This window comes from Kogia breviceps, chromosome 19 (genome assembly GCF_026419965.1).
Source record: "Kogia breviceps isolate mKogBre1 chromosome 19, mKogBre1 haplotype 1, whole genome shotgun sequence".
Classification (NCBI taxonomy): Eukaryota; Metazoa; Chordata; class Mammalia; order Artiodactyla; family Physeteridae; genus Kogia; species Kogia breviceps.
Window position 1 is genome coordinate 9,337,894 of NC_081328.1, and position 26,490 is coordinate 9,364,383.

The 26,490-nt window shown below is 45.3% G+C and overlaps 1 protein-coding gene and 1 long non-coding RNA gene across 5 annotated transcripts; one reads left to right on the forward strand and one right to left on the reverse strand.

The window, feature by feature from the left end:
- Positions 1 to 2,415: 2,415 nt before the first annotated feature.
- Positions 2,416 to 7,543, reverse strand: LOC136793266 (uncharacterized). Its single transcript, XR_010838315.1, has 3 exons — positions 7,507 to 7,543; positions 4,547 to 4,581; positions 2,416 to 2,462 (listed from the first exon to the last, which is right to left on the reverse strand). It is a non-coding gene; the product is annotated as an uncharacterized lncRNA (long non-coding RNA).
- Positions 7,202 to 24,733, forward strand: ZFP3 (ZFP3 zinc finger protein). Of its 4 annotated transcripts, XM_067021986.1 has the most exons (3): positions 7,207 to 7,336; positions 8,444 to 8,498; positions 16,658 to 22,865. In XM_067021986.1, exon 3 carries the CDS (start codon positions 16,666 to 16,668, stop codon positions 18,175 to 18,177), a length of 1,512 nt encoding a protein of 503 aa, XP_066878087.1. In that variant the 5' UTR covers positions 7,207 to 7,336; positions 8,444 to 8,498; positions 16,658 to 16,665; the 3' UTR covers positions 18,178 to 22,865. The 4 variants fall into 4 exon arrangements, 3 of the variants coding, with proteins under 3 accessions (XP_066878087.1, XP_066878086.1, XP_058902729.1); XR_009332489.2 differs by lacking the exons at positions 8,444 to 8,498; positions 16,658 to 22,865 and adding an exon at positions 22,875 to 24,733 and having other exon boundaries at positions 7,202 to 7,336; XM_067021985.1 differs by lacking the exon at positions 8,444 to 8,498 and having other exon boundaries at positions 16,525 to 22,865.
- The last annotated feature ends 1,757 nt before the right edge of the window (positions 24,734 to 26,490 follow it).

Consider the following 26,490-nt stretch of genomic DNA (forward strand, 5'->3'; position numbering starts at 1 on the left):
ATCCTGTGCCCCAAATTCCTGCCATTACTCTTTTGGGTTAAGGTACTGCTCCTTGAGGCCATTGTTAAAATTCAGTTTAATCACAGAAGACTTTTCCAGGTAAACATGTCTCAGTTAACATGTACAGACTGACTCTGGTCAGCGCTGTGCTCTGGGCAAAATCCCAGAGGGCAGGTTGGGTTTTTATCACTAGGTGGGGAGATGACAGTCTTACAAGATACAAAAGGTCAAATTAGCTCAAATGCCAGGGGTCAGGAGGACAGTGGAGGAGCGACTGAAATGAGAAGAGAGGAATCAGGGAAGTCTTTGTGGATGTGATTTTTTGGAACCGGGTCTTGAAGTAGGGAAGCCAGATAAGTAACCCAAACACCCTCATCATTCAGGATTTTATTCCAGCAGATGGGAGATACTTTATGTACATGTAAGGCAGATGTGGATTTTTCTGGATGTCACATTTGAAATTTCCTCTCTGCAGCTGACTCTTGGTCAAAATAGTGGCAAAACAGGGCTGGACAAAACAGAGCCCCATTAAGAGATGGAGGTAGATGTGTATTCAGTGGGACTTTAGGAAGGCAGCCAGATTGGAGTGAGGAGAGCCTGAAGATGTGGGTGCTAATCTAGTCTCCCCTCGTCTTTTTTTAAAAATTAATTTATTTTATTTTTGGCTGCGTTGGGTCTTTGTTGCTGTGTGTGTGTGGGCTTTCTCTAGTTGCGCGGCCAGCAGGGGCTACTCTTCGTTGCGGTGCGTGGGCTTCTCATTGCGGTGGCTGCTCTTTGTGGAGTAGGGGCTCTAGGCACGCGGGCTCAGTAGTTGTGGCTCACGGGCTGTAGAGCACAGGCTCAGTAGTTGTGGAGCACGGGCTTAGTTGCTCCACAGCATGTGGGATCTTCCTGGACCAGGGCTCAAACCCGTGTCCCCTGCATTGGCAGGCAGATTCTTAACCACTGTGCCACCAGGGAAGCCCCCTCCCCTCTTCTGACCTGAGTAAACCTGGACAAGTCGCTGAATCCTTTGGGTCACCATCACCTGTGAAAGACTTTTCTACAGTTGCCATAGATAGCCTAAGCTTCCAGAGACCCTAATCATGGCTAGTTTATATGAGAGGGCTTTGTAAACAATGTTAGGTATTTGTAAGGTTTGGATTTATTGGTTTGTTTTTTTTTTTTTTTTTTTTTGCGGTACGCGGGCCTCTCACTGCTGTGGTCTCTCCCGTTGCGGAGCACAGGCTCCGGACGCGCAGGTTCAGCGGCCACGGCTCACGGGCCCAGCCGCTCTGCGGCGTGTGGGATCTTCCCCGACCGGGGCACGAACCCGTGTCCCCTGCATCGGCAGGCGGACTCTCAACCACTGTGCCTCCAGGGAAGCCCTATTGTTCTTTTAAACCATGCCTCAAAACTTGTATTTTGCCCACTTGAATAAGATGTGTACATCAGGATATCATATATGGATGGCATTAATGTGGTGAGGTTAAGGATCATTTGAATGACTCACTACTGCAGAGAGAGTTTGACCGAGGGAGGAAGGCAACAAGCCCAAGATAAATCTCGAGAGAAGATGTGTGGGTGTTGGCAGCAGAATTAAGCCTCAGAGACAAAGGGATCCTTTTGCTTGAGAAGGACCCTGAGGTGTCATCACAGCTATGGATTTCAGTGGCAGTGGATCCAAGCACAGCATTGTGGGCAGGCATGTGGTGTAAGAGAAAATACACTATGAAGAGCAAATAAACAGAGCGTGGGAGATGGCAAATGGATCGCACTAGCCTGAGAGAAAGCTTGCATCATAGAGAAGGGATCTTGCTGAAGGACTGAATAGTTCATCCAAGATTTTGTTAAAATTGAAGTATAGTTGGCTTACAGTGCTGTGTTAGTTTCCAGTGTACAGCAAAGTGAATGAGATATGTATATATATATATATTCTTTTTCAAATTCTTTTCCATTATAGGTTATGACAAGATATTAAATATAGTTCCCTGTGCTATACAGTAGGTCCTTTTTGTTTATTGTATATATAGCAGTGTGTATCTGTGAATCCTAAGCTCCTCATTTATCCCTCCCCCCGACCTTCCCCCTTTGCTAACCATAAGTTGTTTTCTGTGTCTGTGAGTCTTTCTGTTTTGTAAATAAGTTCATTTATATCATTTTTTAGGTTCCACATATAAGTGATATCATATGATATTTGTCTTTCTCTGTCTGACTTCACTTAGAATGATAATCTCCAGGTCCATCCATGTTGCTGCAAATGGCATTATTTCATTCTTTTTAATGACTGATTAGTATTCCATTATCTGTTATACACCACATCTTCTTTATCCATTCATCTGTTGATGGACATTTAGGTTGCTTCCATGTCTTGGCTATTGCAAATAATGTTGCTATGAACGTTGGGGTGCATGTATCTTTTCGAGTTAGAGTTTGCATCTTTTCCGAATATCACCCATGATTTTTAGGGGTTGTATCTTGAGCTGGAAAACAGTACCATGAAGACAGAGTGAGGAGTCATTCTGGCCTCCTTCAGGTTCACTAGTCACATTGGAAACTTATATGTGCCTGTGATGGTGGGAGACACTTGGACTTGATTTTCCTCCCATGTTGTTTCTCAAAATAGAGCCTCAGAAATATTCATGTAGGACTGCCTTGGCCTGGATGGCAAATAATTTCTATTCATATGGGAATTCAGACTACTTAGTAGCAGTTTCCTGAAGTATTGTGATGAGCAGGCTCTAAGGCAGATTCTGGGCTCGGTGGGCAGGGGAACTGTCAGGGCTCAGTGATGTCTGAGCCCTGGTGGCAGGTGGGCTCATTATTTTGCTGACCTTGTGAAGACTCCAGAGCCCTGGGGAGGAGCCTTGTACCCTGGGGCTCCTGGTTTGTCCTCTGATCACCTGCTCCCTTGTACATTCTGCTGTTGTCTATTTCCAGTGCATCCCCTCCCACCACCTCCGGCTTGCCTTCCTCAAAGCCCAGCACTGACCCCTCTGCCAGGGCAGTCTTCTCTTCTCTGCCTCTCCACCTGGCACTGAACCATGGAGCAGTTACTGGGAGAGTAAGGTTTTCAGGTGTTGCTGCATTTTATCCCATGTGAAAGGGGCCATGGTTTCACTTGAGAGAGAGACATGTACCTTACAAGGACCCTGGAGGCACCTCTTAGGTTTAGAACTTGCTCAAGAAGGATCTGCTATCTTGACTCAGTGATAACATGACCTTGCTGGATCAGGCTCAGAATTGGTTGCCCTGAGCTCCTTGGGGTAATTGATAACTCTAGAAAAGGAAGTTGACTTTTTGTTTTACTTCCTTGAATCTTCATAGCTGGAGGTGCAAGGGGAACACTGAAGACTTTTTTTTTTTTTTGTCTCTCCGCAAAGCTTGCAGGATCTTAGTTCCCCCACCAGGGATCTAACCTGTGCCTCCTGCAGTGGAAGTGTGGAGTCCGAACCGCTGGACTGCCAGGGAATTCCCTGAAGACTTAATTGAGGCTTGACTCAGCTTCAGCCAGTTGCTTTAGTTTGTGGAGCTGAGATATGAATATTTCAGGTCAGCCTGTTTCTACTAAACATGGGCCCAGGACAGCCAGCACCTCTCTGGGACATGTAACACAGTGCTGGCTCTCAAGGAACGCTCTGTCTATATACGGGGAAAGGTATGTGTGTAGGAAATGGTTAAGTCACATAAGGCAAGATGCATTTGTGTCATGCTGAGTGAGACTTTGGTCTGTAGGATGTACTATGAGGTTGGTGCAGTTGAAAGGAAAGGAAGGCAGGATCAAGGAGAGAGGTGATAGTGATAAAAGAAGTGGATGTGGGGAGTTGGGAGGAGGAGAGAAGTTTACAGGAAGAGAAAGCTATCCAAGCCAGTGTCCTTGTGTCCTGGCCCAGGGTTATTCACCTGAGAGAGAAGGGGGTTTTTTTGTTTTTTGGTTTTTTTGCGGTATGTGGGCCTGTCACTGTTGTGGCCTCTCCCGTTGCGGAGCACAGGCTCCAGACGTGCAGGCTCAGTGGCCATGGCTCACGGGCCCAGCCGCTCCGCGGCATGTGGGATCTTCCCGGATCAGGGCACAAACCCGTGTCCCCTGCATCGGCAGGCGGACTCTCAACCACTGCGCCACCAGGGAAGCCCGAGAGAAGGGTTTTGAAAGACCTGAAGGTTTGCAGGGTTGGTGCTTTTGGTCATTTCTTCCAGAATCCTAACAATGACTTACATTCACAATGTTATTTAAATCTCAGGGGACACTGAGTGCTGTTACTAATAGTTTGGTAGTAGCTTGGAATATGGTCCATAGACAATAGAAAATATAATTATGATCAGCACTAGATCCAAATCAGAGTTGTAAATGAATCTGAGAAATGACACAGTTTTGAAGTATAAGATAGGAGAGTAGCCAGTACAGGTAGCCCTCCTCCCCACATCTTCCACAGATAGAAGGGACAAGGTCGAGCGAGAGCATTCTGGCTCTTACTTTCCATGTACCTGTCTCTGTGTGAATTCAAGAGGGTGGCCAACGTTCCTACCTGCCATTTTTTTCAAAAGGAGCAAAACTTCTCATACTTACCTGTAATAAGACTCAATTCGATGGAAGTCCTGAACCTGTTAGGAGACAGTGAAACATCAGCCCCTACCTAGTCATACACATCCTCATACACACTGGGCATGAGAGTGGTATTTGTGGACCATATGCCTTGGCCTCCTTCCCTTGGTAGGTCCCCATTATTCCAGATGGCGCCTAAATTGCCTAGTGTAATGAAGCAGATGGTGGGCAGGGGAGTATCCAGGAGGATACAGCCTATCTTTTTCCTGTTTAACCCACGTACAGGGCTGATCAAATGAAACACTGTTAATGTCTGGACCAGTGATACCCAAACTTTAGAGTGCATTAGAACTCCTGAAATGCTTGTTAAAACAGATTGTTCAGCTCTAATTCCAGAGTTTCTCATTCAGGAGATCTGTGGGTGGGGCCTGAGAATTTGCATTTCTAACCATAATTCCAGATGCTGCTGATTCAGACACCACACTTTTTGAATCACTGACCTAGCTGTTGGTTTTCAACCTTACTGGCTGCATATTGGAATTGCTTGGAAAATAAACAAAACAGTAAAGCCCAGACTATATCTCAGATCATTTTCAACAGAATCTATGTGGGTGGCACCAGACATCAATATTTTTAAAGATCCCCAGGTGAATTAGTCAGTAAGGAAACACAAAGCAAAACCACTATAAGAGGCCACTAGATCTCTATTGTACTGCTCAATTTAAAAAGAAAAAGAACAAAAGAACTGATCAGATCAAGTGTTGGCGAGGATGTGGAGGAAAAAGACTCATACACTGCTGGTGAAAATGTAAAATGTCCATCCACTTTAGAAAATGGTTTGCTGGATTCTTCAAGAGTTAAATATATGCTTACCATATGATGCAGCCATTCCACTCCTAGGCAGCTATCCAAGAGAAATAAAAGCTTATGCATCTGTGCATATAAAGAAGTGTACACAGATGTTCTTAGCAACTTTGTAATAGCCATAAACAAGAAACCACCTGACTATTAATAAGTGAATAGATAAAAAATGTGGTGTATTCAAATAATTGAATACTGCTAATAAAAACATATACTTAAAAAAAAAGCTCCCCAGGTGATTCCAATGTGCAGCCAAGATTGAGAATTACTGATCTAGGTTCTTGAGACAGAAGATTGTTAATGTAGGTGTACTAGATAAAGACAGTAGAACCAAATGTTTCCCATTCTTGTTCTGTGGCAGGATACTCTTGTAGTATGGACATCTTTCCTTGGGATGAATGCAGGTGGCAGTGATTGTGATGGTGGGTTATGGCTTGGACAGAGGTTCAAGCAGAATGAAGAAGGTTGAAATAGCAATCATGAAAATGGTAGACAAGCTGACTAGGGAAACAGAAAATGATTTCTAGGCAGAAGTGAAAGACCTCTGGGAAGTGGAGACCATAAATTTATTTGGGTTTTTTTCTCCAAAATGTATGATTTTCCCCAACAGTTGTCAGCAGCCTGGGTAAGGAAAATGGACATTTCAACTGATCCAGGGTTAACAAACTTCCAAGGCAGTTGCAGACAGTAGGGCAAAGGAGTTAAGGATATTGGTGTGAGAATGGCTAAAGTGATGGACCCTATAGTCTAGGGCCTAATCCCATGAACTCAAGCAAAAGCTTTTTTTTCCCTTTTCTTTTTTTTTTTTTTCTGATAGGTTGTGTACTAGATATATACATGATATCACTTTCTGTGAATAGTCACTCCCTTCCCTATTCCATAGGATTAAGGTGAGGCAAACACAGAAGCCTGCCCCCACAATTGGGGCAGACAGGTGACCCAGATTTGGCTAAACCTACTATCCCTTTCCCCTGAATACAATGGTTAGTCCAGGGGTGAGCACCAGACCTAAACAAGGCCAATCATAGTCCTTCCCTGTAACTGATATTTGGGAGGGGTATCATAGTTTGAGGCAACATTAGATAGGATGGAAGCCTTCTCCTATGCAGTTACCTTTGAAGTGAGACCTGAATAACAAGAAGCAGAAGAAGTAACGAGCACAAAGGTGCTGAGTTGAGAAGGGTCAAGCTGTTCAAGAAATAAGGAGGCTAGGGGAGAATGCCGTTCCCATTGCCGGAACCGCTGTCCCCTTCACTCTTGACTCGGGTAATTCCCGCTCAACCTTCAGATTTCAGCCCAAACATCACTCCCTCCAGTAAGCCCTCCTTGATTTCAAGAGCGGGTCTCCCTTCGCCCCCAGAGATGACTGGCCTGTTCCTAGGATGTAGGGGTCTGTGTTTACTTGAGTCGTGTAGTTCAAGGGAGGGAGTGACGGGATAAGGGATGCAGGTGGGGGTGTTAAGGGGGTCGCGTGATCTCTTCCCGGTGAGAAAGCGAAGCCAACTTCCAATTTCTCAAGTCCAGATCAATGCTTGGGGAGCGACAGCAGCGCGCAGAGTGGCCGATCCCAGGGCGGAAGTGCATCCCTGGAGCCTTTCTAGGAAACTCGGAGGACCTAGCTCGTCAGTGATCCTGGGGCTGAAGTGGGCATCACCAGGCGCACAGGGCCACTTCAGAGAGCTGGTGTGGCAGGCAGCGGCGAGATGGGGCTCGGGTGAGCGCGAGAACCGGCGCAAAGCAAGCCTGGAAAGGGTGAGGAGACCCCGGCCTGCTGACCACCTGTTCCTCCTGGGAGTGCAGCGCGCGTTGATTGGCTGGAGTGCCGCCCGGGTACCGGAAGTGGCCGATGCCTATAGCCAGTGAAACCCAGACAACAGCTGCGGGTTCTGAGGCAGCGGGCGGAGCAGCGCGGGCAGCCCGAGAGGAGCGCGTGTGGGGCGGTAGCTGCCTGAGGTGAGACCTCATTCTGTCCCGGCGTGGGGTGGAGGGTGCTGTGCTCCCGAACCCCTGGCCCACGAGCCCCGCGGAAACCCGACGTTTAGGCCCGTGCCTGACCCGGGTTCGCTCTGTGACCTTGGACTTTAGGGTCTCCCCACCCCCACCGGGTCCCCACCGGCACATACCCTGGACGCGGCCAGGGCCCGTCTCCGTCCTGGTTCCCTGCCTGTCAGCCGCGAGCACGGGAGCAGCAGGGACACCCCCTTCCGCGGTCCTTACGTGGGGGATGATGGGAGCTGTGGTTTCCTCTGACATTCCATCCCCAAGTAAACTGCGGGGACGAAATGGCGGGCCGTGTCATAAACTTCAGGCCTCCTGGCAGACTGTGCCCTGGCCGGATATTGGTTTAAGAGGGTTAGTTACGGAAAGGAGAGGTTTCAGTGCCGAGTTAATAGAGCCTTCTTGATTGTGGGAACCAGGAGGACAGAGGAAAAGAGGATAACAGTGCTTTAAATGAAATGTCATCCAGATTGGGAGAAGGAACTTATTTTTACAAGTAGTTATTGACGTCAGCTATGTGTCAGACACCGATCTAGGCTCTTTAGATACAAAATGAATGAAATATCCAGTTAGTCCTCAAGGGCGTCACGGATCAGTTATGTAAATAAGATATTTACACAAATTCATTTAACAGATATTTAGCAGGCACCCGAAATGTGCTTGGCGTTGGGAATATCAAGATGAATAGAACATCATCCTTGTTCATGGTCTGAAGAAAGAAGCAGAGATGAAAATAGAGTAACAGTATAATGAGGTAGCTGCAACAAGGTGAAGGAGTCTTAGGGACAGAGAAGAAGACAGAGGGGACTCTCTGTGTCTGATCTGAGTCTTGTAGATGACTGTTAAGTGTAAAAGATGGGCAGTAGTATTCCAGGAAGTGGGAATAACCTGTTCTCAAAGGCAGAGAAGCTTTAAAGAATAAGAAGTGTTTGAACTGCAACACCCTGAGCATGACTGCAGCTCCCACCTGTCATTGGAGAGCATGGGACAGGAGATGGGAAGGGAGACAGGGGCCTGACCAGGAAGGCATGATGAGCCATGTTAAGAAGTTTTATTTTGTAGCCATTGGAGAGCAGTGAACAGGAAGCGACATGATAACTATAGTACAAAGAAAGAGGTGAGTGAAATGCTGATTCAGAGGACCAAGAGAGAACCTCTTTCCTGCAGCTGAAAGTGAAGGCTTTGGGGAGGAGGTGATCCTTGTACTGGATACTGAGCATTTAGTAGGATCTGACCTTTCAGAAGTTAAGGGAAGTTAAGGGAAAGTATTTTTATGAATTAAGATGCTTTTGTCTTTTAGTCACAGGATACAATTCAAGCTGGCCTAAAAAATACAAGTGTATAAGCTCTCGTAATTGGAAGTCAAGAGGTAATGACTGAATCTAGTGGCCCTGCTGGCTCCATTTCCCCTCGATTTTCTCGCTCATCCTGCCTTCATCCACAGCTGGTAGTGAAATGGCAGCAGCGGTTCCAGGCAACAATATGTAGAAGTCTCTTCTGTGGTTCTCTCAGGACAGCAGGAAACTATTCCCAGAAGTTCCCAGCAAACTTCCTCAGTATCATTGACCCAGATGAAGGCATTTATCCATTCCTGAATCAATCCTTACTGTTCTGAACAGTCACTGGCAAGGGGAATGGTATTAACTGGGTTAACTCACTTGGAGCTCACTCCTGGAGCTCTTGGGTGAGGTCAGATCTCCTGCAGAGTGTGAGGCCACTGCAAACTTTTTTGCTCAAATATCCCATAAAATAATTTGAAAAGCTTTCTGTATCCACTTATATGTTTGTAAGTTGACATCCAAAATGTTTCATCATTTTTTCATCATGAATTTGAATAGTTGCAAAGGATATTACTTTTGGTATGTTATAAATTTTGACATTTAAAAATTAAACCTCAGGTCCATTTGCAGGATTCCTGCCCTTGGATCCGTGTGCTCACCACATCCTTCACCCTGTCTGTAACCTCCACTCTTCCCTCCTTCCCCTACTTCATTTGTCTCCCTGTCTCACTTGGTCATCTCAGCTGTGTCCTGGCTAACATCCTCAAGTCCCTCACTCTCTCATTCCTCCACCACACGTGTCCCCAGATTCCCAGTCTGCTCTGGGGCTGTCAGAAGTGTTGCTGGAGGAAGTCAGAAAAGCACGCCGATTGGCTGATTTCGCTCCTCTCTACTCTGATGCCTCCAGCATACTTGTCTCAGCAAGAGGTTGTAAGGGTATAACAAGAGAATGTGTGTAAGTTGCTTGGCACGTAGTAAGAGCTTTCATTACTCCCTAGAAGGTTAGTGCATCCTCACTTACCTTCTCTCTTTCCTTACCCCAACTCTGCACATGCTACATTGAGGTCAGAATGTTCTCTCTGTTCCTTTTCTTATTCCTCCTGTACTTCCTAGTCTCTGAGGCTTTGCTCACCCTATGCTCTCTGCCCAGAATGCTGTTAAGTGCAGTAGTCTTCAAATGACATATATGGAGGGAGTCCACAAACATTTTCTACAACATCTGTTAAGTGCATGGATTGTTGAATGGAAATCAGTCTCTAGATCCTTGACTTCAGTTTGTACCGTTGCCTACCACCAGTGTGCTTGAGAGCGGACCTGTGGCCTATAGATTTCTCTTTTCCACCTCCTTTATCACAATTGCTCTTTTCCTCCTTTACAAAAGAAAGACATACCTCTCACCCATGCCCTCCTTAATTTTACTATGGCATATCACTCTGGGGTGGAAAAACCTCTGGAGTGCCACACAGGGGGACAATTTACTGAGGAAGTAAATGATTCTTGGACCTTTTTTTTTTTTTTTTTTTTTTTTAGTTTATTTATTTATGGCTGTGTTGGGTCTTTGTTGCTGCGCGCAGGCTTTCTCTAGTTGCAGGGAGCAGGCGCTACTCTTTGTTGTGGTGTGTGGGCTTCTCACTGAGGTGGCTTGTCTTTGTTGCGGAGCACGGGCTCTGGGTGTGTGGGCTTCAGTAGTTGTGGCACGCGGGCTTTAGAGCACAGGCTCAGTAGTTGTGGTGCACGGGCTTAGTTGTTCCGCGGTATGTGGGGTCTTCCTGGACCAGGGCTCAAACCCGTGTCGCCTGCATTGGCAGGCGGATTCTTAAGCACTGTGCCATCAGGGAAGCCCGATTCTTGGACCTTTTATAACTCAAGTCCCAATCTTTGCTTTTAACAACATTTTAAAAAGACCTAATCAGGCTGTCAGCTGATAGATTATTTAATGATTTTTTTTTTACTAAAAATCACAATTTTTTTTTTTTTTTTTTTTGGTACGCGGACCTCTCACTGTTGTGGCCTCTCCCCGGACGCGCAGGCTCAGCGGCCATGGCTCACGGGCCTAGCCGCTCCGCGGCACGTGGGATCTTCCCGGACCAGGGCACGAACCCGTGTCCCCTGCATCGGCAGGCGGACTCTGAACCACTGCACCACCAGGGAAGCCCCTGGAAGTTAGTATTTTTAGAGATTTTCCCGTTGACTTTTCTGCATCTAACCTAGTTCTAGGCCAAGAATCATTATTTAAGGATCGTTCATTAAAAAAAAAAAAAAAATCTTCCTGCTATGATTGTAAGCCAACTAAACAATTTTTAGGGTTTTATGTGGCTTCTCATGTAGACAGTTTGGTCCTTTTGAAGTTGTATTTCTCATGGTTAATTAATAGGTGTATATTTGGTTTATGAATCAGTATTTTGTGAATGAGGATGTCTGTGTGCATTGAAAAAAAAAAATTCCCGATCTGCAGAGTTGAAGACCCTATTCTGAACTATGGAGACCCAGTAGATGCTTGTCATCCCCAGACTGAGGACCAAGAGTGGTCATCCTGCTCCTAAGATGGCACATCCATCTTATCTCTCTCCAGAAACAACTAATTTCAAATTTAGAAAAGTAAAGAAGTGACAAACATAGGAAATTATGTTTGGACATTTAAATTTATGCTATGAGTAATAGAGTGTTTCCGTATGCGGCTGAGGTCTAATGCGTATCTGTGCCTCTGGAAAATCAACCAAAGGGAGAATGGCTTTGGGACTTCCCTCGCGGTCCAGTGGTTAGAACTCTGTGCTTCCACTGCAGGGGGCATAGGTTTGATCTCTGGTCAGGGAACTAAGATCCTGCAGGCCACACAGTGCATCCAAAGGAAAAAAAAAGGAGGATGGCATTGATTTGTATATGAGAAGGTGTCTATTAAACAAAACAATATTTAACAAATGGCATTAATGTCGTGTCACTGGTAGAATGCAAAGTAAAAGAATAGTCAGAGGGGGCAAATCTTAGTTGGGGAAGACTTTCTGGACTAGAATTTTGAACCAGGTGTTGAAGTTGGGGATAGATACACATACCTAACTTATATGTCTTGCATCTTGTTTTACTGTGGACATGTGATTTTCCATATGGTGTGGGACAGATGTGGGTTTTATGAATGCTGACTTTGTATGGAGCTTGATGCTGGAAAAGAAGTAACTATAGGAGAGATGCTGGTGAAAAGGAAAGGCCAGTGAGGGGGTCAGAAGTAGACAGGGACTGAAATACCAGCTTGTGGAACTTGTTCTTGGCTGAGCATTAGAGAGAAATTTATTTAAGACAGTGCTTTCTAACTCAAATAGTACCATGGATGAAGATAGCTAAATTCTCTACAATGGGTTCTTACAGGTACATAGGTACACATTATCTATAATTTTCAAAAATTTCAGTGAAAAGGTTTTTGGGTGCCTGCCCTTATTCCAGGGGAAAATTAGAGAAGGCGCTGAGTGGGGGAAAGTTGAAGAAGATTCCAGGTCATTTTTAGGGGTAGCACAAAGAGCTTCCAACACTTCAGGATTTCAGTAGGGGATCAGGTTCCTTCCAGGTGTCAGGAAAGAGGGCTTACCAGGGCTGCACCCCTGAGTGACTAGGGAGGCCCCAGGGTATGATCCTGTGGATGACTGGAGGCTGGGCAGAGAAAAAGGGCAGTACAAGGGGCACCCCAAGATCACCCCTTTCCCCTTCCCTCACCACTTGACCCCAGTCTCTCCTGCCTCTCAGGATCTTCATTTCTTCCGTAATCTCATCTTTTCTTCCCTCTTAACCTTTCTCTCTACTGGTACCATCCTTTCTAATATAAGCCTGTTCAAATCTCTACTGTCAGAGAAAATCCTTCTTTGACTTTCTTTGACCTTTTACACTACTGCCCATCTCGGTCTTCTCCTTTTACCCCCATTTTTTTTTTTTTTTTTTTTTTTTTTTTGCGGTATGCGGGCCTCTCCCTGTTGTGGCCTCTCCCGTTGCGGAGCACAGGCTCCGGACGCGCAGGCTCAGCGGCCATGGCTCATGGGCCCAGCCACTCCGCGGCAAGTGGGATCTTCCCGGACCAGGGCACGAACCCGTGTCCCCTGCATCGGCAGGCGGACTCTCAACCACTCCGCCACCAGGGAAGCCCCACCCAAATTTTTTGAAATCAGCAAATTAATTAATCAGTCCACTGCCACCTGACTTCTGCTTCTGTCTGTCATTCCATTGACTGTTTTCACATGTCATCTGTGACCACCTAATTGTCCCAGCAGACGTTTTCAAGTTCTTATCCTACTGGATCTATCAACTGTGTGTGACGCTTTGTAATTCCCTCTGCTATTGCCTTGGTGACTTATATGACACTTTTTCTGGATCTTCTCCTACTTCACCAACCATTCTTTCTCTTCTTGGCAGGCTTCTCTTCCTCTACCTACCCCTTTATCATTAGGGTCTTCCTGTTAGGAAACAGGTACTTTGCTCAAATTAGGATAATTTGAGTAGGATTTATTTGCAAAGAAGTTAATATAAAAGATGTAGGTGTAGGCAGGGTACTGAGGAAGCTGGGATTGGCAATAGCAGAGTAGTCACCAGCCCTAGGCCAGAAGAGGCAAGAGGTAGGGAGGGCCTGGAACCCACAGAGACAACTGGGTAGGATGATTCCTTGAGAGGAGTCATGAACTTCAATTGAGGGACACCATGAACCCAAGGTGATCTCATAGGAAGGAACCCGGAGGATAAATACTCTGATCTCACTCTCCTCCCTCCTTCCAGCCTCCTGCTAGGTCTCCCCATTGGTGGAACACAACTGGAAGCCAGAGGGCCTCTTGATGAGGGCTATGTAGGTTACCTTCTGGGGCAGAGAGCTGGGTGAAGAAAAGGTGAAAGATCTGGAGGGGAACATGGAAGTTAACTGGAGTACTCTTCAATGTTGGCCTTGGCTTTCTAGGTTTCTGTCTTCAGTATCTGACAGTTGTCACAACTATACTCATTATTGTCTATGCTGAGTACTCTCAAGTCTGTATTTCTAGTCCTGACTGCTCTAAGCTTTAGACCAATATATTTTGACTGATTCCTTGGTATGTCTGTATGGATGTGTTGAAACTCATCTTGTCCAAAACACAGCTCATTTATCATCTTCCCCCCTAAACTAGCTGCTCCTCAATATTCCCAACCTTGGTGGTATCACTATCCATCTAATTACACCTTCCTTACACCTATATCCATTCATACCCCAAGTCTTAGAGAATTTGTCCTCTCAAGCACTTCTGTAGTCTGTTTCCTCTTCATTCACACTACCACTATTACCCTAGTTAGATCTCATCACCCTTTGCCTTGATGACTGTATCAGACTTCTAACTGATCTCCTTTATGTCCTGGTCTGCTGCTTTCTGGTTCAGCCACTAAATGGCCACTTGTGTGCATCTACCTGAAATGCTAATCTGACCATGAACTGTGTCATTCCTTGGCGTAAAAACGATTCCATGGCTCTGCAATATAAGGATGAAGTCCCATAGCTGCCCCATTCCCCCTTGAGAATCACCTTCTGCAATTAACACTTTTACTGATGGGAGGATTGTGTTGCTCAGATTTGCTGTGGTGCACAGATGCACTGCTCTAGGCAAAGGGCCTCTCCTCTTCAGTATTAGCTCCCGGTTGCTTAATACCTGAACAGAAGCTGGGCTCATTTCCCCAGCATTTGGACCTTACTTCTGTGAGGGGACAGCTAAATCCCTGGGGCCATTGTACCAATTAGGAGCAAGTTTGGCTTCATAAATTAAAAAACCATGATAGTTTAAGCAAGGAAAAAGCTTGCTTCTCTGTTAGATAAAAGAAGTCCAGAGGCAGGCATTCCAGGGCAAGTATGGCAGCTCCACAGGGTCATCAGGGACCCAGGTTCCTTCCTGTTCTTGTCCCACTGTAGGGTATGCTGGTGAACTCATGGTCCAAGATGGCACTTCACCTATCACTTGATGCCCCAGGCACAGCATAGAAGAAGAGGGTGAAGAAATGTATCCCCTTACTTTTAAGGAGATATCCCAGAAGTCCCTCATGCTGTCATTTGCATTTTACTGTCTCATTGGCCAGAAACTGGTTACATAGCCAAATCTAGCTACAAAGAAGGCTGAGAATATATTTCTTTAGGCAGCCTCATTGCTACAAAAATAAATTCATTATTCTGTTGCTGATGAGGTGGGGAAGAGTGGAGATTGGGATAGACAACTAAAAATCCTTGCCACAGCCTTTTAGAAGTTTTACAAATAGGCTTTAAGATTTATAAAAGTGCTAAGAGGGGCATCCTTGGTGGCGCAGTGGTTAAGAATCTGCCTGCCAATGCAGGGGACACGGGTTCGAGCCGTGGTCTGGGAAGATCCCACATGCTGCGGAGCAGCTAAGCCTGTGCGCCACAACTACTGAACCTGCGCTCTAGAGCCTGTGAGCCACAACTACTGAGCCCACATGCCACAACTACTGAAGCCCGCACACCTAGAGTCTGTGCTCCACAACAAGAGAAGCCACTGCAATGAGAAGCCCGGACACCGCAGCGAAGAGTAGTCCCCGCTCATCGCAACTAGAGGAAGCCCGCGTGCAGCAACGAAGTCCCAGTGCAGCCAAAAATAAATAAAATAAATTTTTAAAAAACTAAAAAAAAAAAAAAAAATGCTAAGAAAATTACATAAAGGGACTAATTATAATATTAGTAAGTAAAAATCAACAGCATTGCTATATGTATGTATGTATATATGTGTATACACACACACACACACATACATACATACATACATACATACATACATACATACATATAATAACAACCAGTTAGAAAATATAAGAAAAAACTCACTGGGCTTCCCTGGTGGCGCAGTGATTGAGAATCCGCCTGCCGATGCAGGGGACACGGGTTTGTGTCCCGGTCCGTGAAGATCCCACATGCCGCGGAGCGGCTGGGCCCGTGAGCCATGGCCGCTGAGCCTGCGCATCCGGAGCCTGTGCTCCACAACGGGAGAGGCCACAACAGTGAGAGGCCCGCATACCACACACACACAAAAAAACTCACTAAAAGAGAAGACATACAGAAACGTGATGGGTATAAAAACATCAGGGTAAGTTTGGAAATTTTACAAAATTATGCTAAAATTTATTTGGAAAAATAGAATAGACAGGAATATTTGAAAAAGAAGACTAATGAGAGAGCACTTTCTCTAACATATTAAAAATTTTAAAGCTACAGTAGGTTGAACAATTTGGTGTTAGAGAGGGAATAGATCAATAGAAGTGAATGGAGCCTGGAAATTGACCCAGATATATATGGAATTTCAGACTGTGGTATGGGAGGCATTTCAAATTAATAGGGAAAATTAGGTATTGATACAGTTCAGTAACCAGCTGGAGAAAATTAAGCTAGAACCATACTTCATCCAAATATATGGGAGCCAAGGGTGGTTCTTTCTGTCCCTGTTATAGCTAAGTCACATTAACCTTTTGAATAGGTAACCCCTACAACATATACAATCCCCTATTCTCTAGAGCTGGTGAGCGCCACAGAACTGGGCTAAAGATAGTTCTTCTTGCTACTCATTTCTGGTTTCTTCCTCTATAAACCCAAAGGTTATATTAGTCATTTTTATCCCTTTCCCAACCTTTTCCATATACCATCTATTAATATGGCCACAATTTTCCTTAAATGTTTTTATTACCAACCTCAGGTTCTGCCTCAATTCACTGTTAATATTATGGAACTTTAATCAGCATCTTCTTACCATCCATTTCCTATTTCTCTCCTTAAATCTCTTCCCTCTGATAATTTCCCTCACTCTTTTCAGTCAGCGTCTGCTCTTTGTGTAGCATGTCCACCATAATCCTAAATCTTTCTCTTCTCTTCAACAGCATCCTGTAATCTCACCAGATACAGAGAGTGCTTTTGGGTGCCGTCAGAACCATGTCAAGCTCCATACTCCCTAGTATTGGCTTCATTTAGCTGTGATACAGCCACTTCACAGACTTACCTCTCTCATTTCAGATTGTGAGATGGGGACTGAGAACAAGGAGGTAATTCCCAAGGAAGAAATTTCTGAAGAATCTGAACCACATGGGGCAATACTAGAAAAACTTCCAAAGGTGGTTTATCAGGGTCACGAGTTTGGAGCAGCATGTGAAGAAGACATATTGGAAGAGCATTCCAGAGAGTCCACAGAAGAGATTCTGGAGCAGGTGTCCCATGAGGAGAGAGACTTTGCATCAGGGTTGATTATCTTTAAGAAATCACCCTCAAGTGAGAAAGACCATGAGAATAATGAAAGTGAGCAAGTCTACAGTCCTAGCTCAAACCTGATCACATATCAGGGAGATACTATGGCAGAAGCAGTTAGCACCTTTGCTGCTTCTGGCCAAAACTTCATAGAGAATTTAGGACCTAATAAAGCACATAGAAATTGTCTGGGAGAAAAGCCTCATACATGTAAAGAATGTGGGAAAGCCTTTAATCAGAACTCACATCTTATTCAGCATATGAGAGTTCATAGTGGAGAGAAACCCTTTGAATGCAAAGAATGTGGAAAAACATTTGGAACTAACTCAAGCCTTCGAAGGCACCTGAGAATTCATGCTGGAGAGAAGCCCTTTGCTTGTAATGAATGTGGAAAGGCCTTCATTCAGAGTTCACATCTCATCCACCATCACAGAATTCACACTGGAGAGAGACCTTATAAATGTGAAGAATGTGGTAAAGCCTTCAGTCAGAATTCAGCCCTTATTCTACATCAGAGAATCCACACTGGGGAGAAACCATATGAATGTAATGAATGTGGGAAGACCTTTAGGGTTAGCTCACAGCTTATTCAGCATCAGAGAATTCATACTGAAGAAAGATATCATGAATGCAATGAGTGTGGCAAAGCGTTCAAGCATAGCTCAGGCCTCATTAGACACCAGAAAATTCATACTGGAGAAAAACCCTATCTGTGTAATGAATGTGGGAAAGGCTTCGGTCAGAGTTCTGAGCTCATCCGGCATCAGAGAATTCATACAGGAGACAAACCATATGAATGTAATGAATGTGGGAAAACTTTTGGCCAGAACTCCGAGATTATTAGACATATTAGAATTCATACTGGTGAGAAGCCCTACGTATGTAAGGAATGCGGGAAGGCCTTTAGGGGAAACTCAGAACTTCTTAGACATGAGAGAATTCACACTGGAGAGAAACCCTATGAATGCTTTGAGTGTGGAAAGGCTTTTAGGCGGACCTCTCACCTTATTGTCCACCAGAGAATTCATACTGGAGAGAAACCTCATCAGTGTAATGAATGTGCCAGAACCTTTTGGGATAACTCTGAGCTGCTTCTCCACCAGAAAATTCACATTGGAGAGAAACCTTATGAATGTAATGAGTGTGAAAAAACATTCAGCCAGCATTCCCAACTTATCATACATCAGAGAATTCACACTGGAGAGAAGCCTTACGAGTGCCAAGAATGTCAGAAGACCTTTAGTCGGAGTTCTCATCTCCTCCGACATCAAAGTGTTCACTGTATGGAATGATCTGCAAAGCGTGAAAGCCTTCTGTGGAAAAGCTGAAGTCAGATGTATTGTTCTCAGTCTGTACCCCAAGTTCTCAGATCAAATGAATGGACAGAACCTCCTCTGTCCTTTTACTGATTTTTATTTAAACAGTTGGTCAAAAAGGATGAGGCACTTTTATGAACTATTCATTGAGAAGTGTCAGTGTACTGAGTTAAATCATAAAAGCTGTTTCAGGCCTTAATTCTCCACTATCCCTTTTTCCTTTCCTTCCTCCCTCCCCACTAGTGAGTCACATAACGTTAGGGGTCTTTACTGGCCGTCTAGCCCAAATTGTTACTGTTCAGGAAAAATGGAGGAACACGATTCCACCACTTCCTAGGAATGACAGAGTTGACCCCCCTCGAATATTATCCCCTGAAATGTTAAAGTCATGGCCTAGAAGACACACCTCTCTCTTTCCCACTGTTTAGCATTGGGATTTAGTAAGCTTTTATTAGCTTCAAAATCTTCCAAACTTGCTATCAAATTCCCTTGGAAGATGGCGGCATTAATGAAGAAGCGTTCCCATCTCCTGCTAGGCTTCCTCAGTCATCTGAGAGGGTGCCGTGATGGAGGAAACTGACAAACAGTTTATAGGATTGTAGGTGAAGGCCCTCAGAATCCAGAGGGGCTGATTAGCAAGGCCAGGAGATAAACAAGTGAGGCCAGACTACTTAGCATGGGCAGAAGCAGCTCTTTCCCACTTCAGGGCCGCTCAGACTGACTGCTCCCAAGAACTCTGCTGCATTCACTTTGGGCCCCATCTTGTGCTGATGCTGACAGATCCTGTGTCAGGGAATAACAAAGAGGACTGCAGCTTCATTGTCACTAGGCACCTGGCCACAGGAATGAGCTGGCTCACCTGACTGAGCAGCTGACCAGGACCCTGCCTTGCCAAAGCACTTAAGCTCTCATGACCTGGGCCCCACTGCTGGGGTCCCTGGCCAATAGGCCAGGATGTGACAGCCTCTTCTCAGTTTGCCCTTGGCTTTGGAATTCTCTTTCTTCAGCATCTCTACATGTGTTTTCTGTGTTCTCTTACGTGTTTTTTTTTTTTCTTCAAGGAAACACATCCTCAATTTTTCATGTGTCAGTGTTTCTGAGTCAGTGAATGGTAGTGGGAATTGCACTAACGGGGATCCAGCTTGCTTGGGGTCTGGTCTTAGAACTAGACCTTCAATAAGGCACTTCACCTGCTGATCCCTAATTTCCTCATCTGTAAAATGAGTGGAATTGAACTAAATGATCTCAAGTTTCAACTGGCCCAACAATTCCTTTTTTCTTTTTAAAAAATTTAACTTTATATATCTTCAGTGTTTTATTCTTTAATCTCTTTATTACACTAATACTAATCACTAGTATTTATTGAATTTTTACTATGTGCCAGGCACAGTGCCAGTTTACATTTTTGTTTTCACAGCCTCCCTGTGATGTGGGTACTCTTTTTTTTAAAAACAAACAAAACGGCTTTATTGAGGTATAATTTACATACCATAAAATTCAGCTGTTTAAGTGTTCAGTTGAATGCTTTTTAGTTAATTTATGGAGTTGCACAACCATCAGTGATGTGGGTACTCTTACCCCAATTTGAAAGGTGAGGGGCAGGGGAGATGTCAAGTAACTTGCCTATCATCACACAGCTGGTAAGTGCTAGAGCCAAGACTCCAGCCCTGAGCTGTGCTCTAAGCACTGTGTTGTACTGTGAATAGGTGAGTGCATTACTGCCTTATTCAAAACCCTTTGTACATTTTCTATTCATTATTAATTACTACATGAATTTGAATATAATGGATTTAAATCATGTCCTTGGAAACATAATTGGTCATGCCCTGGGCTTGAGAGAAGGACTGTACAAGTAAAACAGTTGATGGGGACTTCCCTGGCAGTCCAGTAGTTAGGACTTTGCCTTCTAATGCAGGGGTGTGGGTTCGATCCCTGGTCAGGGAGCTAAGATCCCACATGCATCAAGGCCAAAAAACCAAAACATAAAGCAGAAGCAATATTGTAACAAATACAATAGACAAGAAAAGTCAATACAAACAGAAAACAGCTGATTACACAGTTTCCACATCCTTCCAGCTACCTGTCTCTAGTAGTTAGACGTTAGCAGAAGTTCTTTAACTCATCTCTTTCCATGCAGTGTTTACAAGTGCAGTATGCTCTCATTCTTTTTTCATCACTCAAGCTCAAATTGAATTATACCCAAACATATCTTTCTCATGTGAAACCTGTATGTTACCTATTCCCTTAACTTCTTATTCCTGTGTTTGAATATTTTATTTGCACATTCACCCCTTGCCAGCCCTTAATATAGAACTCAGCACCTCTTCAAGCTCCCCAGAAAGGATCCCCTCACAGAAACATATCCATGAGTAATACGGACTCTACTCAAGATTGTGGTGTGTAAGAGGTGGAGAAGGGGGTTCGTATCCTACTAGACATCTCGTTCTCAGCAGTCCCTTCTTTGCCAAACTGCCACTGAAGATTTTTCTCTTTGTCCTCCCCTCTTAGGGCTGTCACCTCAGGTCCTTTTTAGGCCCTTCAATAACAGACCACTCGTTGGAACACTAGAAGGCAATTTAGTGACCAATTTTTGTTGTGCCTGGTCATATTAAGGGAGGAATTTCTCACCTCTCATTCTAAGAAGAATTTTCCAACATATATTAGTGCTTTCCCAAGAGGAATTATGGTGAATGAAATTACTTCCACCTTGTTATATACACTACACACACATCCTGTAACCTCACTACCTGCCCTTATCCACCTTACACCCAGCTAGCTCAGAAATATTTCTCTTTTCCTTGTTTGCCCCCTCCCCCTCAATTTTCTTGGGAGCCAAAACCTGACCATAATATAATTGACTGGTAGTCATAATCTAGTGCAAGTAGAATTCTAACAAGGAAAGAAAAGATGTGAATTTTCTTAATTTTAGACCCATTAAAAATACCAGGCCTCACAATCTCAAAAACCTACCAAAATACCCTTCAGAATTTTTGCAGACCTAACCATATACATTTTCATCCTTCCCTAATTAAACAATTTTACTGGTATATTAACACTTTATGTAAATAAAGTATTTCTTTACAATTTTATTGATTTGATGCCTTTCTAAGTATATTTCAAAGTACATTGTTTCATTATGGTCTTAATATGACTGTATGCCATTTTCCTGCCATCCTATAAATTTCACCTTAGTACTCCAACATGTGCTCTGGTAGCTTCCGGTTTTACATAAGCTGTTCACTCTGTCCTTTTATTTATTTTAAAAAATTAACTATTTTTGGCTGTGTTGGGTTCTCATTGCTGCACGAGGGCTTCCTCTAGTTGCGGTGAGCAGGGGCTACTCTTCGTTGCGTTGCGTAGGCTTCATTGTGGTGGCTTCTCGTTGCGGAGCACGGACTCTAGGCTCGTGGGCTTCAGTAGTTGTGGCACGCAGGCTCAGTAGTTGTGGTACAGAGGCTTACTTGCTCCACGGCATGTGGGATCTTCCCGGACTAGGGCTTGAACCCGTGTCCCCTGCATTGGCAGGTGGATTCTTAACCACTGCACTACCAGGGAAGTCCTGTTTACTCGGTCCTTGATCTTCTGCTTTGCTTGGTGAGGTCTTTTATCTTTCATGACAGGGCAAATGTTACCTACTTTGTTTATCTAGATAGATACAGTTTTTCATGATTATCAGCTTAATGTAAGGTATTCTGGATCTGGAATTTCTTGGTGATCCAGTGGTTAGGACATCGTGCTTTCACTGCTGAGGGCCCGATCCCTGGTCAGGGAACTAAGTTCCCACAAGCCTTGCGGTGCAGGGAGGAAAAAAAAGAAAAAGAAAAGATATTCTGGATTAAAAAAAAATGTTACTGAGAGTTCTGTGCTGGCGTTTATTATTGTTTTGTTTTAACATGTTCGCCTGAGTGACTCCTGGTCTGAGGCAGTTTCCTTAGGTTGTTAGGTACGGGGTCTTTGAGACTCAGGAAAGCTCTACCTAGAAACATGTGCATGCAAATTCAGGGAATACATGGACCATCTGAAACTTATCTTTGGACCCCTGTAGTCCTTTACACGGTCCTGAAATAAAACTTTTACCTATAAAACAAATTACCAAGTAACCCGCAATAACCTCTCCCTCATCACATCCCTCAGCTTTGGGGATGAAGCTATGCCAAGACTATCCGCCTGGGTGAACCCCTGAAAGTGAACGGGAGTTGAAGTCTCAGTAAAATCCAGTGGGAAGCAGGGCGTGGTGATTCTGGTGATAACCTGAGGCAAGGAGCCTCAATAACGGGGCCCCTGCACATTCATCAACTGCCTGCTGAGCCCCTACGACGCGTTGGGACCTGTGCGAGGCGCGGGGGCTAAGCGCTTCGAGGGTGGAGACTTGAGCTATGCAGTAGAGGTCAGCGCTGCGGAGGGGGGAGTAGGCGAGAAGGCTTCGGTTCTCCCACGGAGCAGGAAGCCCGCCTCCTCCCTGAGAGCTGGGGAGCAGCGGCCGACGAGGCAGGCGCGGCCCGCTCCTCGAGCCCCAGGACGCGAGCTCACCCCTCTGCACCCGCTGGCCGTCCCTGCCACGTCCTTGTCTCCAGCCCGGGCCTCGCAGTGGGGCTCGGCCGCGACTCGCATCTCTCCTGCGGTGCCGCCGACGAGAATGCTGATGTTTTATTTATTTGTACTACGCTTTGCAGGCAGTGTTTCCATCGGTGGACCCAACTTTGCCGGCACCGACACCGACGAACCTCTAAGTCATCGAACGCGCTCTGCTGCCACTGCCTCCGGGACCAAGAGGTACTGATAGGAGCCTCACCAAGCCCTGAGGCTGGGGTCGCTCTCGGAATCCTGGGGACCCTTGTCCGTGCGCCACCTGGCGGGCGGGGACGGGCTGGGGCGGCGCGCGGCGTGATTGGTCAAGGCCCGGGGTGCCTTCTTGCTGGTGACTGGTGGGGGCCGGAGGCTGAGGCGGGAGGGCCCCGAGAGTGGGCCGCTGCGCGCTGCTGACCCCGAAGTCAAGTCCTGGGGCGCCCGTCGGACGGGACCTGGGCTGGCGTCTCTCAGGCCGCCGTGATTTGTCGTTTGTGAGGACGTTTCACATCCCAGGGTGGGATCTATTCCGCCGTTCCCAGATGTTCATGGAATCCTTGCCGTGGCCCAGGTTCTTTCGAACTTCCAACCAGGCCTATTAAGATACTTGTCTAATAACTAATTATTAAAATTTAATTTAGTGGCAGTGGGAAAGGACATATTCAAGGTGCAGAAGGCAGGTTTGGCTTCAGAAGAAAAAAAACACTGTCCTCTGAGGCTGCTGGAGGAACTACAACGACAGACGTGGAGGGAATGAGTGCAGGGTGGCCCGCAGAGTTGATCATTTGAGGCCTTTTGCTAAGAAGGGTGATTATGCACTGGAGTGGGCAGGTTACCCAAAACATCATCTAGAAAGGAGAAAAATGCTTCTGTGCCCCTGATCTGCTGGTTATGTCGGCATTGCCTGAGCTGGGCTATGGTGGGGACAGGGCGGAACTTTAGTGACAGGAGGACTATAATCCACACTCCACTCCATTGACTCCCAAGTGGGAGGAATCCCAGGAGTGCGGCAAATGTGGGAAAGACCCGAGAGGTCTTCATGCGGTCGGGTGGAGCTGAGATTCTCTGCATCAGAGAGTTCACACTGTGAGCAGCCCTGCTAATGTAACGAATTCCACCTTCAGACAAAATTCCCACCTTGGAGTTCATCAGAAAACTTGTACTGGAGAGGCCCTTGGAATACCAATGCGGAAAAACCTCTGATCAGAACTCTCACCAATTTCAGCATCAGAGCATCCACAGTGCACAGTGGTCTGGGGATTTACTCACTGTAGGACACTTTCATTCCGACCTGAAACTTTGCTCTGATCTTTCCTCTTCTTTACCGATGTCACTAGACTGGAAATGCCCTTTGTGTCAGCTAATTTTCTCCTGCTCCTTGAGGACAGGGCTACCTTGTTGTAGAAGAGCGTATCACATTCAGCCCAGGGTTGCCACTCAAAAATTAACCAATGGGGCTTCCCTGGTGGCGCAGTGGTTGAGAATCTACCTGCCGATGTGGGGGACACGGGTTCGTGCCCTGGTCTGGGAGGATCCCGCCTGCTGCGGAGCGGCTGGGCCCGTGAGCCACAATTACTGAGCCTGCGCGTCTGGAGCCTGTGCTCCGCAACGGGAGAGGCCGCGATAGGGAGAGGCCCTCGCACCGCGATGAAGAGTGGCCCCCGCTTGCCACAACTAGAGAACGCCCTCGCACAGAAACGAAGACCCAACACAGCCATAAATAAATAAACAAATAAATTTTAAAAAATTAACCAATGAATGACTTAAATAAATAAGAGGCCATAAATGATGAATTGGACATTTCAAATTTAATTAACGGAATGTAGAATCATAATGCCTTTGCTGTCCTTTATTTTTCTATGTAGATCCTTTATCCCCTAAAAGGATGGTCATGGCATTAAAGGTCTGTATCACCCATCTAATATAAATTGTATCTCTTTATGTGATATGGGGACACGTAAAATGTTAAACAGTTGAACCAAAACCTTTCTTTAGCTGAGGGAATTGATCCACTATACGATTTACTCAAATACAAGATAGCCACAGATTGCTTTAAACACACCTCTTTTCCTTGCAACTTTCAGCACTGAAACAAAACAAAACCCAAATCAGATACTTCACCTGTACCATCCTCAAAATCTTTCTTTTGTAAGAGGCTTTGTTTACTTCTTGATTTCGTTTCTGTTTTTATACATTATTTCCATCTTCTTGGATATATTTTTTTCTTCATGTGAGCTATATCTTAAATGTATTTGCTGGGATTCAGTATTCTTATTTTTGCAGCTGCTTCAGCATCATCACAGGCTTATGTTTCCTTCATATGTAGTAGTATGCTCACGATAATCTTGAAAATTAGTTGTTTTTGTGTGTTTTGTTTTGTTTTGTTTTGTTGGCTTAGCCACACAGCTTGCGGGATCTTAGTTCCCTGAGCAGGGGTTGAACCTGGGCCCTCAGCAGTGAAAGCGTGGAGTCCTAACCACTGGATGGCCAGGGAATTCCTTGAAAATTAGTTTTTAAATGACTTGTTATTGAAAGGATTAGAATCTATTGCAGGACAAACCATATGTTGGGAGCCTCACTATCTACAGCAGAACCCTGTCAGGCTGGATGTCTGTCCATTGAATACAGGCAACGCCTCTTTAACTTTTTTTTTTTTTTTTTTTTTTTTTTTTGCGTACGCGGGCCTCTCACTGTTGTGGCCTCTCCCGTTGGACGTGCAGGCTCAGCGGCCATGGCTCACGGGCCTAGCCGCTCCACGGCACGTGAGATACTCCTGGATTGGGGCACGAACCCATGTCCCCTGCATCGGCAGGCGGACTCTCAACCACTGCGCCACCAGGGAAGCCCTCCTTTCTTTCTTTCTTCCTTTCTCCCTTCCTCCCTCCCTTCCTCCTTCCTCCTTTCTTCTTTCCTTCCTTCCTTCCTCTTTCTTTCCTTCTTTCTTCCTTCCTTCCTTTCTTTCTTTCCCTCCCTCCCTCCCCCCCTTTCTTTCTTTCCTTCCTTCCTTCCTTTCTACAGAAATTTATTTTCTCACAGTTCTGGAGGCTACAAATCCCAGATTGAGATGCCAGCCAATTTGGTTCCTACTGAGAGCTCTCTTCCTGGCTGTGGATGACCACGTTCTCACTATGTGCTCACATGGTGGAGGGAGAGGGAGGGAAAGAGGAAGGAAGGAAGAGAGGGAGAGCTTCTTTTTCTCTTAAAATGTTTTCTCAGGTACCTTGGGAAAAAGTGTCCCTTTTTTCTCTCTATGCCACATGGACCCATTCATTAGCTAGAAATAAATTCCAATTAGGCAAAGAAACAGCAGTAATGCAGGAAATGCGAGTGAATCAAGGAAAAAGTAGCCATTTGTTTTTAAGGCAAACAACCAAATAATCAGTGCCACCAGCCTGTAAAGACCCCAAACACACCCAGAAGTCCCTTCAGAATTCATCATGGATTGTCTAATCTTGGTTATTCCCTGAATTTCAATTTCCTCATCCATAAAGTGGGGAAAATACCCACCCTTCAAGTTTGTGGGAGTATAGTACCAAATGGTATATCTGACAGTCCACTGCTTTGTGTATAGTAGGAGCCCAATAAATGCAGTTTCTTTCTCGCCTTTACCCACTTTCTTTCTCCTCTGATTTACCCCAAGTTAAAGATGCTTTCTCACAAGCATTAGAATTCAAAGAGAATAAAGATTGCATCTTAACCACTACATTGTACTTATTTTTATTT